Source organism: Urocitellus parryii, chromosome 10 (genome assembly GCF_045843805.1).
Source record: "Urocitellus parryii isolate mUroPar1 chromosome 10, mUroPar1.hap1, whole genome shotgun sequence".
Classification (NCBI taxonomy): Eukaryota; Metazoa; Chordata; class Mammalia; order Rodentia; family Sciuridae; genus Urocitellus; species Urocitellus parryii.
Genome location: NC_135540.1, coordinates 819,377 through 834,649, shown reverse-complemented (window position 1 = coordinate 834,649; position 15,273 = coordinate 819,377). Strand labels below are relative to the sequence as shown.

Here is a 15,273-nt window from a genome sequence, read left to right as displayed (position 1 = left end):
GTCTCCCTTAAGTGGCTGACCCTGGCCTTGCTCTGGGGATCCTCCTCCTCGCAGTGCCTCGCAGTGGCTGGGATCCCAGGTGTGGCTGACCCACCTGCCTCACCTCTGGGGCTGACCTCAGCTGGCTCTTGGCCCCTTTCCCAGGGGCCCTGTTGTAAAGGAGTCTGGTCTCACACACCGTTCCCGGCCCACAGCCCACACTTCGGAGCTCCTCTTGAGCGTTCCCAGGTGGCACATGTGAAGGGGGCCGGAGCATCTCTGCAGACGGAGGCACGGTTGCTGCCCTTCTCAGCGGAGCCGTCCCTGGGCCTCGGGTGGTCTGCGGGCGCCTGCTCCGGGTTCCGCCTGGCATTGCCTTTTCCTTCATTCACGGGCACGGGCTCTGCTGGTGCTGAGCCCTAGGTCTGAGCTGGCATCACATCCGGGGCGGGGGGAGGCTAAAGCCCCTTGGCCAGGAGAGAGGCCCGCAACTTGGGAAGTCACCAGGCCTCAGGGGCATGGTGACATCCCTGGGGGCAGCTGTCGGGCCAGGTGTGGAGGATGGGAGAGGCTGGCTGGAGCTGTGAGGTGAGGGGCCAGTGGCCTTCCTCCCACCTGGACGGTCGGTGTGTGCATGTCCCTCCTGCCTGGACCCATGCCCAGCTGGTGAGGCCACCGTGAGACTGGCAGGTCCTGACACCAGGGTGGGTTTGCCCAACCCCAGCCTCTGCCAGGCTCGCCACCCCCACCAGAGCACAGGAGGCCCTGAGAAGGTGCTTCTGCCTGTCCCTGCCAGCACTGACAGGACCTGCCCCGGCAGGGTGAGGCTTTGCGGACAACCATCCAGCAAGGGACTGGAAGAGAAATGAGTAGAAGTATTTATGCCCTGAATAATCTTTGAGGAAGATGATTTTTAAATTTCAATGAATGTCATAAAGACCTTAAAGCAGAAAGTGGAGATGAGATTGAGGCGAGAGCAAGGTGCTAGGAACGAGCAGGAAGGGGAGACTGCGGGAGAGACCCAGGGCGTCCCCAGGCCTGCTCGGCGTCCCTGCTGCCCTGCTGGGGTGCCACCTATGAGGCAGGTAACTGAGGATGCCAGGCCCTGGTCATTTCGAAACTTTCAGTGTCTTCTGAAAAGACGCTGTGGGGAATCCAGGTGAGTTTTCATTAAGTGACACAAAAAGTTGACTACGACCCGGCTGGGCCTCCCTCATCCCAAGGGCGGGGCCCATGTGCTGCAGAGTGTGGACATTCACGAGCAATCGAGGGACCCCCTCAGACAGAAGGCCCTTGCACACCCGGCTGGGAGGTGGTCTTGCACGGGGCCTCGGGGCGGCCCATGGGAGGCCTCCAGCTCAGCTCCAGGCTCCGGAAGCTGCGGCGGCTCGGTCATAACAGGAGCCCGGACGACGCGCTGCAGACTGATGCTGAAGCGCTGTGGGAGCTGTCTCTTCCACACATGTGAGCCAGTGACCGCCAGTGACCCCCAAGGCTGGGGTGTTTAGCCAAGGTGCAGGTGTGGCCCCATGAGTGCAGAGACGCGGGTCCTCCTCAGCTGTGGGCATGGCGTCCTCCCATCTGCTGGCCGCAGAGGACGCACTCGGGCCTCTTCTCTCACAGGCAGCGAGATGCTGGCAAAATCAACTACATGTACGCGCAGTACGTCAAGAACACCATGGAGCCGCTCAATGTCCCCGACGTCAGCAGGGACCAAAGGCTGCCCTGGACGGTGAGTGCCTGCGGTCCACCCGAGGTGGAGGCTGCTGCCGGCGCCTGCCCTGCCGCCCTCCCGGTGGGCTGGCCCTGGGCTCTTGTCTTGGGAGCTGGCGCTCCCCTGGTTGGTGAGGGAGGACGCACAGTCGAGGGGAGTGGCTGGCCTGGCTCTCTCTGGGCTTTCTAGTTGTTTAAAGGAATGTGATCAGAGGCTAGATGCCAGGCCTGCAGCCGCCGTTGCCCAGGCGGCGTGGCACTCCTCGGAGCGTTGCTGGACTCCTCCATTTTACCCGTAGACGTGAAGCTCCTCCTGGTTCTGACTCCTGCAGTTGGTGCCCTGCCATGGTCAGCTCCCTGTGGGGACGCAGGTGTCTTTGGACAGCACAGGGGACCTTTCCTTGATGTGGGTGGCTCTGTCATTGTGTTTGAGCAGGGCATGTGCTCTGAGAGAGCCGCCCATGTCCTGTGCCCTTGCCCAGCTGGGACACCTGTCAGACCGGCCACTCGGGCAGCAGGCGCAGGGGAATCACTGAGTCGGATGGTGGGAGGCAGGCCGACCGGGGGTGGGCAGAGCGTGTGGACACTGGGCTTCAGCAGGGTGCTGGGTGCTGAGTAAAACCTGCTGCCAAGCGTCAGGAGTTAAAGTGTCGGCACGCCTGGTAGGCCACCTTCATAAAGGCCGGCTGCTGCTGTGGGTCTTAGGGCCACCCGCGTGTTCCGCTTCACGTTTGTCTGTAGTTAAAGGTGAGCACGCTCCTGGCTTCGGGTGGGGCTTCTGCCGGCGAGTTGGCCTCCTGCCACGTGGCTGTTCCTTTCTGTTTTCATCTAGAAGGAAAACACAGGAGCCGCGAGCCAGCAGCGCATTACCAGTTTGCTCTGTACCCCCATAAAAAATGGGAAGAAGAATAAAGTCATAGGTAAAGTCTTTCTGCTAACCTGTCTCTGCACTTGCTCTTTGAAAGTATTTCCAACGACTTCTTTTGGGTATAAATTTAAAGAATGAATTATCTAAAATAAGCTATAAAAATTGGAATGCTAAAAGCCTTTTGAGATACTTGTAAGTTGGTGAATGCCAGCAGATATATTTGTTAGGTGTTTTATTAACCATAACTATCTTTGCCTGGGCACAGTGGTGCATACCACTCTGGCTGCTTGGGAGGCTGAGGCAGGAGGATTGCAAGTTGGAGGCCTGCTTGGGCAACTAAGCCAGACCTAGTTTCAAACTTTGAAAAATAAAAATAAAGGGCTGGGTGTAGCTCAGTGGTAGAGCACTGCAGGCTTAATCCCCGGTACTAAGGAAAAAACCAGATTTTTGTAATTATTATAATTCAATTTCACCAGAATTTTTTGTTTGAAAGTGGTGTATTAGAAGTTGGCAATGTGTGCTGTAATCTTGCTCCTGGGGTTCTGATTTTTAAATATGTAGTTTAGTCATACATTGTATTCATTTGTTCATTCAGTAAGTACATTTTGAGCTACACACCGTGCTAGCACTTGGGATAGATCAGGGAGCAGAGCAGAAATCCTAACCCTGGGGACCCTATATTGGCACATAGAGGTTCAGGATGGTGGAAGAATGTGTTCTTGAAAGTGCACGATGCCTCCTGTTTTCAACGACATTTCCTTGGCATGATAGGTCACATGAAGTATAGGGCAGAGGGCATGTGACTTTACACGCCAATCCTCATGACTGACTTGGAAAAAAAATCTCCCCTGAGAACTTGGAAATAAAGGAAGACAAGTGCCTTCTAAAGATTAAACTTTAGAATTCAAACCCTAATTGAAGCAACACGTGGGTAGATCTACCTTGAAAAGTGTGAATGGTTTTGAGTTGCAAGACTTGACTGGGATTGGGTTAGAGCAGAGTCTCGGCAGAAGGAGGAGGGGGCGTTCCGCAGGAGGAGGGGTACAAGGTCAGCTTTGGAAGTGCCTGGGCAGGTCGAGGGCCGGGGAGAGCCTGTCCTGGGCTCCTGTGTTCTGACCTCACACACACCACTGCTTGGGGGAGCAGGAGGGGTAGGGGCAGCCTGTGGCCTCCTCTTCCTGTGCCAGGGAACATCCCCTTCTTCTGCCAGAGGGAAGGATGCAGTGTCGTGTGCCACAGCCTGGCTGGGCACAAAAAACCAGGAGGTCAGGAGCCACTTGTAGGTTCAAACAGGAACTACTTTATTGCCCCAACTCCACGGGAACTCAACCGGAACTGAACGGGAACTCCACGAGAACTCAACGGGAACTCCGCAAGAACTCAAAAGTAGCGGGCACCCGAGGTAGCAGGAGCCGCCTTATTGCGGACAGCAGAGGTTTATATACACAACTGAATACACAGCGTGTTTCAATTTAGCATCATCCAGTTACAGCAATCAGTCATTATCTTAATAATTATACACAGCTTAACTTAATTATCATCATCTTAATGGCTCGCTGGCGTTACTTCTCAACCACTCCTTCTGGCAAAATGTCAGGTGCCATCTTGACTCAGCTGTGGCTCTCAACAGTTGTGTGCCCTGGACACACTGGTGCTGATGACCCCTTCCTGTTGAGCCGTGGGCTTGGCCTGATAAGGACGGGGCCAGCCTCTCCTGGTCGTGTGCAGAGAAGTTTCTGGTTTCATAAATGAGTCTCCTGGACTTGGTCACTGCCACTCCGCACAGAGGTGGTCTGCTGTCTAGCCCTGAGGGACGCCAGGGCAGGGTCACGCGGTGGCAGCAGGCATCACACCGCCACATGGCCATGGTTTGACAGAGGAGAGCCGACCCGCCTTCGTCACCCGGTGTGCTGGGAAGCTGGCTGCCACCGTGCTCCTCACGACGGCAAGTCCCTGTGTGACGATTCCTCCTCCGTCTCTGACTGCCAGGATCACACAGGGAGGCCGTACCCAGGAGGGAGCCTCAGGTACAGAAGTGCATCTGCAATGTCACCTGGCCATGGGTCACCTCACACCAGCCCTTGCTCCACGGTCAGCGACCCATGACTATTGGGGCTTCTGTTGGCCTGTGGGAGCTGCCCAAGCACCCTGCTTTACCATGCTGCAGAGGATGCCGTGCTTGGCCCCCAGACCTGCGCCTGCCAAAGTGCTCCCTGCGGGCCTCGGTGACGCGCCCATCTTGGTCTGTTGGTGTGGGCTTCAGATGGTGACTCTTAGGGTAGGTGACCTCTCACCTGTGTGCCTGCGTGAGTCCAAGGCCTGAACAAGATTCTCCAGGTACCAGGTGAGAGTGTCACTTCACTGTGTCCCTGTGTGAGTTCTGTCCCGGCGGGTCACGGTTTGTTTGCTGGTGACATACCCGCTGATGTTTCCTGGGGCAGGTGGTGTGCAGCCCTTGGCCGCCTTGTGTGTTGTTGCTTGTCACCAAAGTCCCCAGTCTTCCTGGTGAGAAAGTTGTAAATCCTGCCTAGTTCCAGTGCCACTGGGGATAGAGCTGCAGGGCAGAAGAACTGGAAGAAGACAAAGGGAAGGTGATGGCCCCGACCATGCGGCGAGCCCACGGCCAGCCCCACGGCCAGCCCACGGCCGGCCCCACAGGGAGCCCAGGGCGAGCCCACCGCGAGCAGACACGAGGAGCCAGCTGCAGGAGCTGGCCAGGGAGACTGCCCAGGAGGCCTGCTCGGGGACCGGAGGACACCTGCCCAGCACTAAGGAGTCCTTATGGGTAGGAATCCGGGCCATTCTGAGAACCCGATGTACACAAGATGGGCCAAGGCAGAGTCGGACGACAGCGTGGACTGGATACTAGGAGAAAGCCCAAGCTCGGGGACGTGGAGCCACGGCCGGCCCCCAGAGACTCGGAGGAGATGACACTGGTCAGCTCTGGGAGGTTCAGAGAGGATGAGAGCACGGGCCACTGTGACCAGGCCTCCCACCCAGAGGCTAAGGAAGGCGCTGGAGGCTGCGGAGGCCCATGGGGAGAGGGCCGCGGGAGGACACGGGGAGGGGGCCGAGGGAGGACACTGGGAGGGGGCCGCGGAAGGATAAGGGGAGGGGCTGAGGGAGGACACTGGAGGGAAGGACATGGGGGTGGAAGGACGTGGAAGGACATAGGGGCGGGGCTGAAGAAGGACATTGAAAGACATGGGGGAGGGCTGGTGAAGGACATGGGGGAGGGGTGTGGGAGGACACGGGCAGGGGGTGCGGGAGGACATGAGGAGGGACAGAGGAAAGATATGGGGGAGGGAAGGACATGGGGGTGGAAGGACGTGGAAGGACATAGGGGCGGGGCTGAAGAAGGACGTTGAAGGACATGGGGGAGGGGTGTGGGAGGACACGGGGAGGGGTTCAGGAGGACCTGGGGCAGGGGCGGCGGGAGCTCTGTGGGGGACAGTGAGGCTCCGGACAACCTGGGCACACTGAGGACCCTAAGGGGTCCCTCGAAGGCCACCGACCCAGCCATGTTCAAGGCTGTTCCAGGCGAAGCTGCTGGGAAGTCTGACAGTGTGGCCCAGGGAGACCCCAGGAAGGAGGCAGGAAGCCCAGAGGGACCTCAGGAGGCCGCGCAGCTCTGCAGTGAGCTGGGTGGGAAGCGACAGGGAGGGCACAGCTTGTCGGAGAACAGTACTGCAAAGCTCGCCCGGGAGCAAACCTGGCAGGCGCTGCCATCGGCACCAGGAGCACCGAGTTGGAGTGCAGGGACCCCGAAGGTGGCGAGCCTCATCTCTGAGACGCTGACTCTCCCAGGTTAGGTTCACAGCGAGGTCAGCACCTGTCCCTGTGCGATTTATCGACACCCACAACTGCCATCCGGGAGACCTACGGGAATCAGAGCTGGTGGACCAGGCTTACCCTACCGACTCTTCACCGGCGATGTCGCAGTCACACCAAGTGACTTTACCCGTCAGCAGACAGGGCAGCGCTGACGGGAGGAGAGGGTGGAGGTGCAGAGCCCGCGGAGTGTGTGCTTGTGCTGCTGAGGCAGCAGAACACTCCTCATTGCTCACAAGAGGCCATGCGTTGACATTGTGTTTATCTCCATGAATGGAAAAAAATGATTTCAGTAAAATACGAGGAGCTACTGATGGTAAGACAACTTCAAAAGTCTTTCAGTGCAGAGAAAGCAGGCGTTTGAAACCCGGAGAGGGGTATCCTCAGGACTTCCCACAGTGCCTGTCTGGTGGAAACCGGTAGAGGGTTTTGTTTTGGTTTTTTGTTTGCTTTGGTTTGGTACAAGACATTAAACCCAGGGGCACCTGACCATTGAGCTATATCCCAGCCTTTTTTATATATTATTTAGAGACAGGGTCTTCTAAATTGCTGAGGGTCTCCCTAAATTGCTGAGGCTGGCTCTGAACTTCCGATGCTCCTGCCTCAGCCTCCAGAGCCTCTGGGATCACAGGCGTGTACCACCACTCCCAGCTGGAGGTCTTATCCTACCCTCAGACACAGAGTGAGGAGGATCTAGTGATGGGCTTTACCCGAGCCCAGGCGGCAGCACCGTGTCTCCTGGAGACCCCCGGCTCAGGTCCCCGTGGTCGGCTCAGGAGAGACTGTCCTGACGTCACGGAGGCTTCCGTTCCCCCAGGCTCGGCTTCCAGGAGGGTCAGGACTTGGACAGTCCTGGTGCTCTTCCAAGGTGGCCAGATCTGCCCTTCTAAGTAGAGCATCCCTTTATTCGTGGTATCGGTGGGTCGACAAACCTGCTTCTCCCGGGTGCTCGGGGGCATCTCGGGACCTCCGGGTGCTGTGTGAGGCTGCTCTTTTCCTCACCCGTTCTGAGTGCTGATGAGTCCAACCCCAGGTCTGGGTGAGGAGGGCTGTCTGTGTGACCCAGAATTCCAGGCTGCATCAGAGCGTCCCATGAGTTTCCAAAGGACAGATTGTCTTTGGAGACTCGACTGATCTGATTCCACACTGGGCTGGAGGGGAACCGTCCTCCGGGACTCTTGATCGCAGCGGTGTGTTAGGACAGCGTGGGCTGCCCTCGTGGACAGTCTGGCCTGCTTTCCGAGCTGCGCGGGGTGGGGGGCTGCAGACTGGCCAGGAGAGCAGCAGAGCAGACCTAACGGCTTCCCTCTCATTCCCACAGGAGTCTGCCAACTCGTCAACAAGAGGGACGAGAGCTCGGGGGAGACCAGGCCTTTCAGCCGCAGCGACGAGCAGTTCCTGGAGGCCTTTGTCATCTTCTGTGGCTTGGGCATCCAGAACACGCAGATGTACGAGGCGGTGGAGCGGGCCATGGCCCAGCAGATGGTCACGTTGGAGGTGGGCCAGAGCGCGAGCCGCAGCTCCACACCGGTCCTCGGCCTCCGTGGAAGCCAGGGAGACCCGTGCAGAGCTTTCCAGGACCCTGTGAGGTCCTGTGGCTGCCTCTGCTGGGACACCCTGGCTTTTCTGCAGAGGCCTCTCGTGATATGGCTGTCAACACAGGGTCTGCCACCCTGGCCTGCCCCCTGCCCAGAGCTGAGCCCCATCCCTCCGTGGGGATATTCACAAAAGTAGTATTTAAAAACCCAAACAGCAAAACTCCAAAGCACGCTTGCGCACTCAGATGAGGGAAGGAAGTCGGGGGAAAGAGGAGTGTCTGTCCCAAGGTAGACGGCGGGCCCCGCCCCTCCACACTGGGACCCCGCACGTGGCTGGGGGCTGGGGACGTGGCCTCCTCAGAACAGAACCTCCACGTCGTCACTTTAAAAACTGTGATAGATGTTTTAAGTAGAATCCGTCCCTTGGTGGAAGAGGAACTAGGGTCTTGAGGTCCGTAGGAAGGAGTGGGCCTGACTGTCACTGTCCCAGGGGACACTGAGGGGCTTGGCGAGAGCCAGCTCCAGGCCCTCCTTCTCCCTCTGGCTGAGTCCCCCGGGAGCGTCTGAGCGCCATGTCTGGGCGCTGAGCCAGCCCTGTCCCCTGGGTGTGCCGTGTGAGCTGCAGGGACCCTGCAGTCTCCGTGCGGCCTTGCCCTGCGGATTCTGCTCTTCCACTCGAAGACCTGTTCCTCCCAAATTCAACTTCAGCATGTCAGCTGCCGCAGTCTTTTTTCCTTAATTTCTGTACAGAAGCAAGAATAGCTGAAGTCAGTGTTTGCCCGGCTCACTTTCTGTTTCCCAAGGGGCCTCAGGACCCCAGTGTTGCCCGGCTCACTTTCTGTTTCCCGAGGGGCCTCAGGACCCCAGCTGTGGGTTTCCCTCTGTGCTGAGGGCAGCCGCTGGGGTCTGGTGCTCCCAGGGGCCAGGTCACCTCCCGAGGAGGTCCAGCGGGTCCCCAGCTGACAGTTGTCCTGCGCGCTGCCTGACGCCGCCCCTCCTCCCTGCAGGTCCTGTCCTATCATGCCTCGGCGGCCGAGGAGGAGACCAGGGAGCTGCAGGCCCTGGCGGTAAGCCCCTTCCTCCTTTCCAAGCCCTGACTGCAGCGTGCCCTGGGACCCCGTGCTCCTCCCGGGACACCTGCCCGCGCAGGTCCTGGACTCTGACCCTGAGCTGAGCCCACCGGGCACACATCGGACCTTCCCCAGCTCTGCTTTCTCCCAGGCAGAGTCACCGACCTCAGCGCAGCCATAGGACGGCTGGCTGGGTGGCACCTGGTGACTCTGGGCTTCCGGCCATGGCTTCAGTCTTACGTCTTGCTTAGGCCAAGGCCAAGCTCCGTCTTGTGTGGGGCCTTCATCTGACAGGCTCAGTGACAGGAGGCTTTCACGGTCTGCCGTGTGGCTTCCCCTTCTGACCCCGCGGCTGGGCCTGCTGTGTGGGGAACTGGTCCACCCAGGCCAGAGCGCTGAGCCCAGGGGGCACGCCCTGCGCTCTGCCCGACTCGGCAGGGCCTTGGTGGGGACCTGGAAGTCTGCCCACTCAGCCCCTGATGTTAAGTCCATGCACAGGACAGCGAGGAGTGACAAGCTGCCTAGGAATGGCCAGTGAGTAGCCTCACACGGGCTGGGCCTTCTGCCCGGCTTCTCTTGGTCATGCACGGCTGGGCTGTGAGGGCCCCTGGAGCCGGGGGAGCAGGAGACTGGCGCTAGGCTACACTGCATGAGGGAGAGCGGGGACTGCAGCCCACTGGCACGGTACCCCGCATGGCAGGCAGGAGGCAGGTGGCACGTGCAGGCATTGGGCACCCTGTGAGTGGGAGCCAGTGGCCAGGAGCAGTGCCAGAGGCTCAGCTGACCTCTCTGGAAGGAAGGCATCTTGGGCCTGGTTCTGGGTGGCACTGGCCCTGTGTTGTGGGTGCCCTATCAGCACTGGACTTAGTGGGCAGTTTTCCCCTGCTTGCAAGGCATGTGGTCTGGAGGTCACTGCCCATTGGCAGTGCCCAGCTGGCTGGGCTGCTTGCCTACTCCTCCTCCAGTGTGGGCCCTGGGCTGGGACTGCCCCTGGGGAGGACACAGCAGGGTGCTGGTCCCAGGCGACTGGTTAGCAGAACTAGGGAGGCCAAGTCACTCTGCCGCCGGGTCCAGATAAATAAGAACCAGCAAGTGGAGGAATTTATAAAGATAATGTTAAAAAAAAAGTGAGCCCCCAGCAAACCAAACTCTGCCTTTCACTTCGAAAGTAGGACTGTCTTTCAAAAGAATCTGAAAACCATTTTCTCAATTATATTTATAATTTTAGCAAGAGAGAAAATACTCTGGAATAGCTGAAAATTGCTGTATTGTGTATTGTTCCAAACCATCTGCTGTTCCATTGGGAAGGTGGCTTCTGGCAGCTGCAGCGGGGACCTCAGGGTCACAGCACTTGCAGGGCAAGCAATTCACTGAAACCCCTTGAAATTCAGCAACTGGCTTCCACTCGGCTGTCACTCCCTGCGTGAAACTCCTCTGCAGCCCGACCTCACAGGTGTCTGCCCCCACGTCAATTGCCAAAATGCTGTCTCCATGACATCATTGGTCTCACTTTAAAACCCAAAACCAATTGAAAGGCCCTCAAGTTTCCTTCACTTTTATTTTTGGAAACTTATTCTCAGGAGAGTCAAACAATGTGCTGAGACACACTGCATATTTATGCCTGTGTACAGAAAGTTCTCAAGTTATGGTGAGGGACTTAGTTGACGGGATTTTCCTTGCTGTGCTGTGCGTGAGTCTTCAATCCCATTTCAAACACCTTCTCTTGGCTCAGAGATGGGTATGGGGAAGTAGGACTTCAAGCCCAGCATTCTGATGGGCCTCTGAAAGATCCTTGGTCCCAGCGCTGGAGGTCCCAGGAGGAACCCTGCTGGAGTCTTTGGTTACTAGAGAGTTAATGAGTTGAGATACTGGGATGAAACAAAATTTTACTTGTGGTCCAGCCTTCGGGCAGCGTGGGCCTGACCAGGGCCTGCCTTTTCTGTGATCGGCCCTGGCTGGAGAAGCAGTAGGGGAATCGGTCAGGGCCAGCCAGGCCTGGGATCCTCCTGGAGAGGCACTTCAGGCCACAACTTCACTGGGGTTTCTGCAGCCACTAGAGGTGTGTCCAGAGGGAGTCGGACCTGGGGTCCTGAGAGGCCTGCTGTGCCCGAGAGCGAGAAGAGGACAAGCAGGACTGGAGGCAGGAGTCCAGAGAGGTCTGCCTCCTGCCCTCCACCTTCCAGCCACATGGCACCGGTTCATCATGATCTGAGTTCCCAACAGCTGCTGGTGACAGTGTCGAGGTGGACCAGGGTGGTCCAGGGCACTGGTTGAGTCAATGCTGGTGGGCAGGTCAGGAGCTTTGTCCCCTGCTTTCAGAAAACCCTCTCTGTGGAGCTAGGCTACACCAAGAAGCTTTGAGCAGGACCTGCACCTCTCGCACCTCTAGCACTGCCAGTCACCTGATGGGCTCATCTTGGAAGTCAGTGACAGTGCCTGGCTCCTTCCGACTCAGCTGCAAGGATCCAGAGCTCTCGTGGCTGCTCCTGCTTTGATGGGCATGCTTACCTTAGCCATTAGTGGTGGTGTTAGGAACAGAGGACTTCTTGCAGGAGGTTCAGAGGCAGTGTTTGAGCCCTTCCTGGGCACTGTTCATGGCTGTGCATGGTCATGTTCTCAAGTAGGTCTGTGTACGGAGCTACACTGTGGCCCAGGTGTGAACCAGGTCTGGGTTCCAGGTCCTGAGCCCTGTGCATGGTCCTGTTCTCCTGTGGGGTCTGTGTATGGAGTTATGCTGTGGCCTAGGTGTGAACCAGGACTGGGGTCCACGTCCTGAGTCCTATGCATGGCTGTGCATTGTCCAGTTCTCCTATGGAGTCTATGTATGGAGCTGTGCTGTGGCCTAGGTGTGAACCAGGTCTGGGTTCCATGTCCTAAGCCCTGTGCATGGCTGTGCATGGTCCTGTTCTCCTGTGGGGTCTGTATATGGAGCTGTGCTGTGGCCTAGGTGTGAACCAGGTCTGGGTTCCAGGACCTGAGCCCTGTGCATGGCTGTTCATGGTCCAGTTCTCCTGTGGGGTCTGTGTATGGAGTTCCGCTGTTACCTAGGTGTGGACCAGGTCTGGGTTCCAGCTGCCAAGCCCTGTGCATGGCTGTTTGTGGCTCCAGTTCACATGTGGGTCTTTGTGCGTGACTTCTGTTGACCTGTGGGTACCATATGTGGAGCAATGTGCCTACGTGTGAACCAGTTTGGGTGTCTCTTAATCTACTCTTAATCTTTTTTTTTGTTTTCTCAGATTTTAGAAATTATGATTGTTCTTCTTTTTATGATTTTTAATGTCACAAACTCCTTATCTGAGTTTGTATATTCTGTGTGTGCCCCTCTTAAGGTCTGAAGTGACACTCTCATGTGAAGCTGGTGAGGGGAAAGCATGTCACAGGGTGACCGTGGTGATGGGCAGTGTGCATCCCCTCACTCTTCTGGCTCCTGACTTGGCTTCCTGTTAGTGGTTGTTTTTCATTTGTAGCCTTCTGAAGAGAGAAGGGAGGCTGTACCCTGCAGCCCACCCTCCTCCACACCATGCAGCGGGTAGGGTCCCCTCTGGGCAGGGGTGGTGGCAAAGGCTGCACCCACCCACCTACCTTAGTGCAGGAGAATTAGGGGCAGAGCTGGGTCCTGCCCAGGAAGGCCCCAGCCAGACCCCCATAACCCGTGGTGCGGCATCGGCCCCACGGTGAGGAGGTAGAGAGAGGCACAGAGCTGGGGCCAGAGATGAAGGTCATGGAGCTTCGGGGAATGCGGAACCTCAGACCACTCCAGCCTGCTGACTTTGCAGGTGGACACACGTGGGTGAGAGTCAAACACCTCCACCACGGTGCCAGGATGACCGGAATTCCCAGTGGCTACTGCTGAAGTGCCGGCATGGTGGACGCAGGCCTTGGCAGCTGGTGGGCAGCCTGATATTGATCTCCTTGTCAGTCAGATGGCATTTAGAGCAATTGGCTTTTATTTAGTATCACTAACCTATGGGCTTTGAGGGACATTTCATAATCCAAACTAGAGCCACATTAAATACTAGTGAATAAATAATCACAGTGAACTGTTTCCCTGGAGCAACGTGAGAAGGCTTCGTGAGCTGCTGCCGCTTCAGTCAACAGCTTCTCTCTCTCTTCTCTCGCCCAAGGCTGCCGTGGTGCCATCTGCGCAGACCCTCAAGATCACAGACTTCCGCTTCAGTGACTTCGAGCTGTCGGACCTGGAGACGGCCCTGTGCACGGTCCGGATGTTCACCGACCTCCGCCTCGTGCAGCGCTTCCAGATGAAGCATGAGGTGGGGCATCGGCCAGGGAGGCAGCGCTGGGCGCCAGCCTGGACAAAGGACTGCTGGGTTCCGAGAGGCTGTGTTTCCTCTGAGGCGTGGTCTTGCCAGGTTGCCCAGGCTGGCCTCAATCTCCCGATGCCCGGCCTCCCAAGTCATTGGGTTTCCTTGTGTTTTAAAAGAAAAACCGTTGTCCATCTAAAGACCCATGGTACGCACTGATCACTGTCCAGCTCCAGGCTGAAGGACAAGGGAGTGTTCTAGATGTTGGAGCTGGATGCAGAAGGCTGGGTACTGGACAGGTGGGGTGAGAGCAGGGTAAGGAGCCGGGTGAGGGGCCTGGGAGCCATCCAGAGGAGCTGGGCTCTCGTCCCCAGGAGGTCTGAGCCAGGGCTGTGCCAGGTGGTGGCTGATATACTACCAGTATATGAAGGAGGACAATCGTGAGTGTCCTTGTCTGCAGCAAGGGTCCAGGCACTAACGGGAGGCCAACCGTGCCCACAGGTCACCTGTGGGTGAGGCTGAGAGCTGGTCAACCCCTCACTCTGGCCTCCCAGAAGACCTGGGTCAGGACCTTCTCGTTCCCATTTGGAGAGACCCAGGAATTGTTGGCCTTGTGGTGCCCTGTCCAGTGCCCGAGAACTAGGGTGGACAGAAGGCCCATATGGGGATAACTCGGCCTGCAAGTCTCTCACAGTTGGACACCCTGTCTCAGGTACCACGGTCCTCCCTGGAGAGAAGCCTTACTCTGCCTGTCAGTCTGCCATGGACGTGTCCACCCATGCCTGTGACAGGCCAGCTGGGGGCTGTGCCTGCTCTGGGGGCCCATGGCCAGAGAGGAAGGTGGGCAGACACAGCCAGGGTCCTGCACCAGGTCTATAGCTGGAGGTGCAAGCCCGTCCTTCTCCAGGTGAACCATACCTGTGACTCTGTGGGGGGAGAGCCGGACCCCAGGTCACTGTGGGGGGGATCAGGACCCTATGTCACTGTGGGGGGCACCCCGTGTCACTGTGGGGGAGGAGCCGGACCCCATGTCACTGTGGAGGGGATCAGGACCCCGAGTCACTGTGGTGGGAGAGCCGAACCCTACGTCACTGTGGGGGGGGTGGGGCTGTGTCACTGTGGGGGGGAGAGCCGGGCCCCACGTCACTGGCAGGGTGTGAAGAGCCAGACCCCATGTCACTGTGTGGTGCGGGGGAGAGCCAGATCCCACGTCACTGGGGGCGGGGAGCCGGACCCCACAGGCCAGCCATGGGCTGTACCTGCTCTCGGGGCCCTCGAGAGCCGGACTGTGGTCCACAGACCCACCGGTCTTCCCTCCTGCTGTGGAGCACCAGTATCATGCTCTGACGCCAACATAAACCCAGAATCACATGCTCAGCCCAGTCTCTGGGAGTCTGTTCAGTGCTCCTCTTGAGGTTCATGAAACCCAGACTGTGGCACTTGCTCAGAGATGAGCTTCTTTCTCCATCTTTAAGCTGTTTTTGCTGCTGTTGTCCTGTGGACCCAGAGCTTTATTTTGCATATACGATCTTCAAAAGCCTGGTTCTTGGTAGCTAAGCAGTAACTTGGCCGGAGACGTCAGGGTAGTGTGAAGGGTCAGAGATCCCATCAGTGTGTGTTAGGACTTGGACTCTCGTTTGTCCCTGGTCATGCACTTGCCCCGCCCCGCCCCACCCCAAGGCCTGCACCTAAGAGCTGTGCAGATGGGCAGCACGTGAGCCAGGAAGCCCTGCTCTCCGAGGGAGAACCCCTGCAGGTGTGGCTTCCCAGGTTCCCCTAGGTGATGCCACAGGGTGCGATACCTTAGCAAGCAATCCACAGATTTAGTGCATCCCTGTCAAAATACCAGTGACATTCTTCACAGAGGCAGAAAAAACAGTCCTAAAATTCATTGGAAGGATCAGAGAACCCGAGTAGCCAAAGCAGACTGAGCAAGAAGAGCAGCACAGGAGGCGGCCCAACACCTGGCCTCGGGCTGTGCCACAGGGGACCAGTGGAGAGAAGACCCGAGA

At 57.8% G+C, this 15,273-nt stretch overlaps 1 protein-coding gene across 1 annotated transcript in view; it reads left to right on the top strand.

Annotated features, from left to right (window-relative positions):
- Window positions 1-1,321: 1,321 nt before the first annotated feature.
- The window catches only part of Pde5a (phosphodiesterase 5A), a 47,442-nt gene continuing 33,490 nt past the window's right edge, over window positions 1,322-15,273 (top strand). Inside the window, exons 1-6 of the mRNA XM_077803518.1 lie at window positions 1,322-1,443; window positions 1,603-1,711; window positions 2,525-2,612; window positions 7,713-7,888; window positions 8,937-8,996; window positions 13,124-13,270. Of these exons, the coding sequence (XP_077659644.1) occupies window positions 1,322-1,443; window positions 1,603-1,711; window positions 2,525-2,612; window positions 7,713-7,888; window positions 8,937-8,996; window positions 13,124-13,270 (702 nt within the window). The remainder of the gene's footprint in view (window positions 1,444-1,602; window positions 1,712-2,524; window positions 2,613-7,712; window positions 7,889-8,936; window positions 8,997-13,123; window positions 13,271-15,273) is intronic.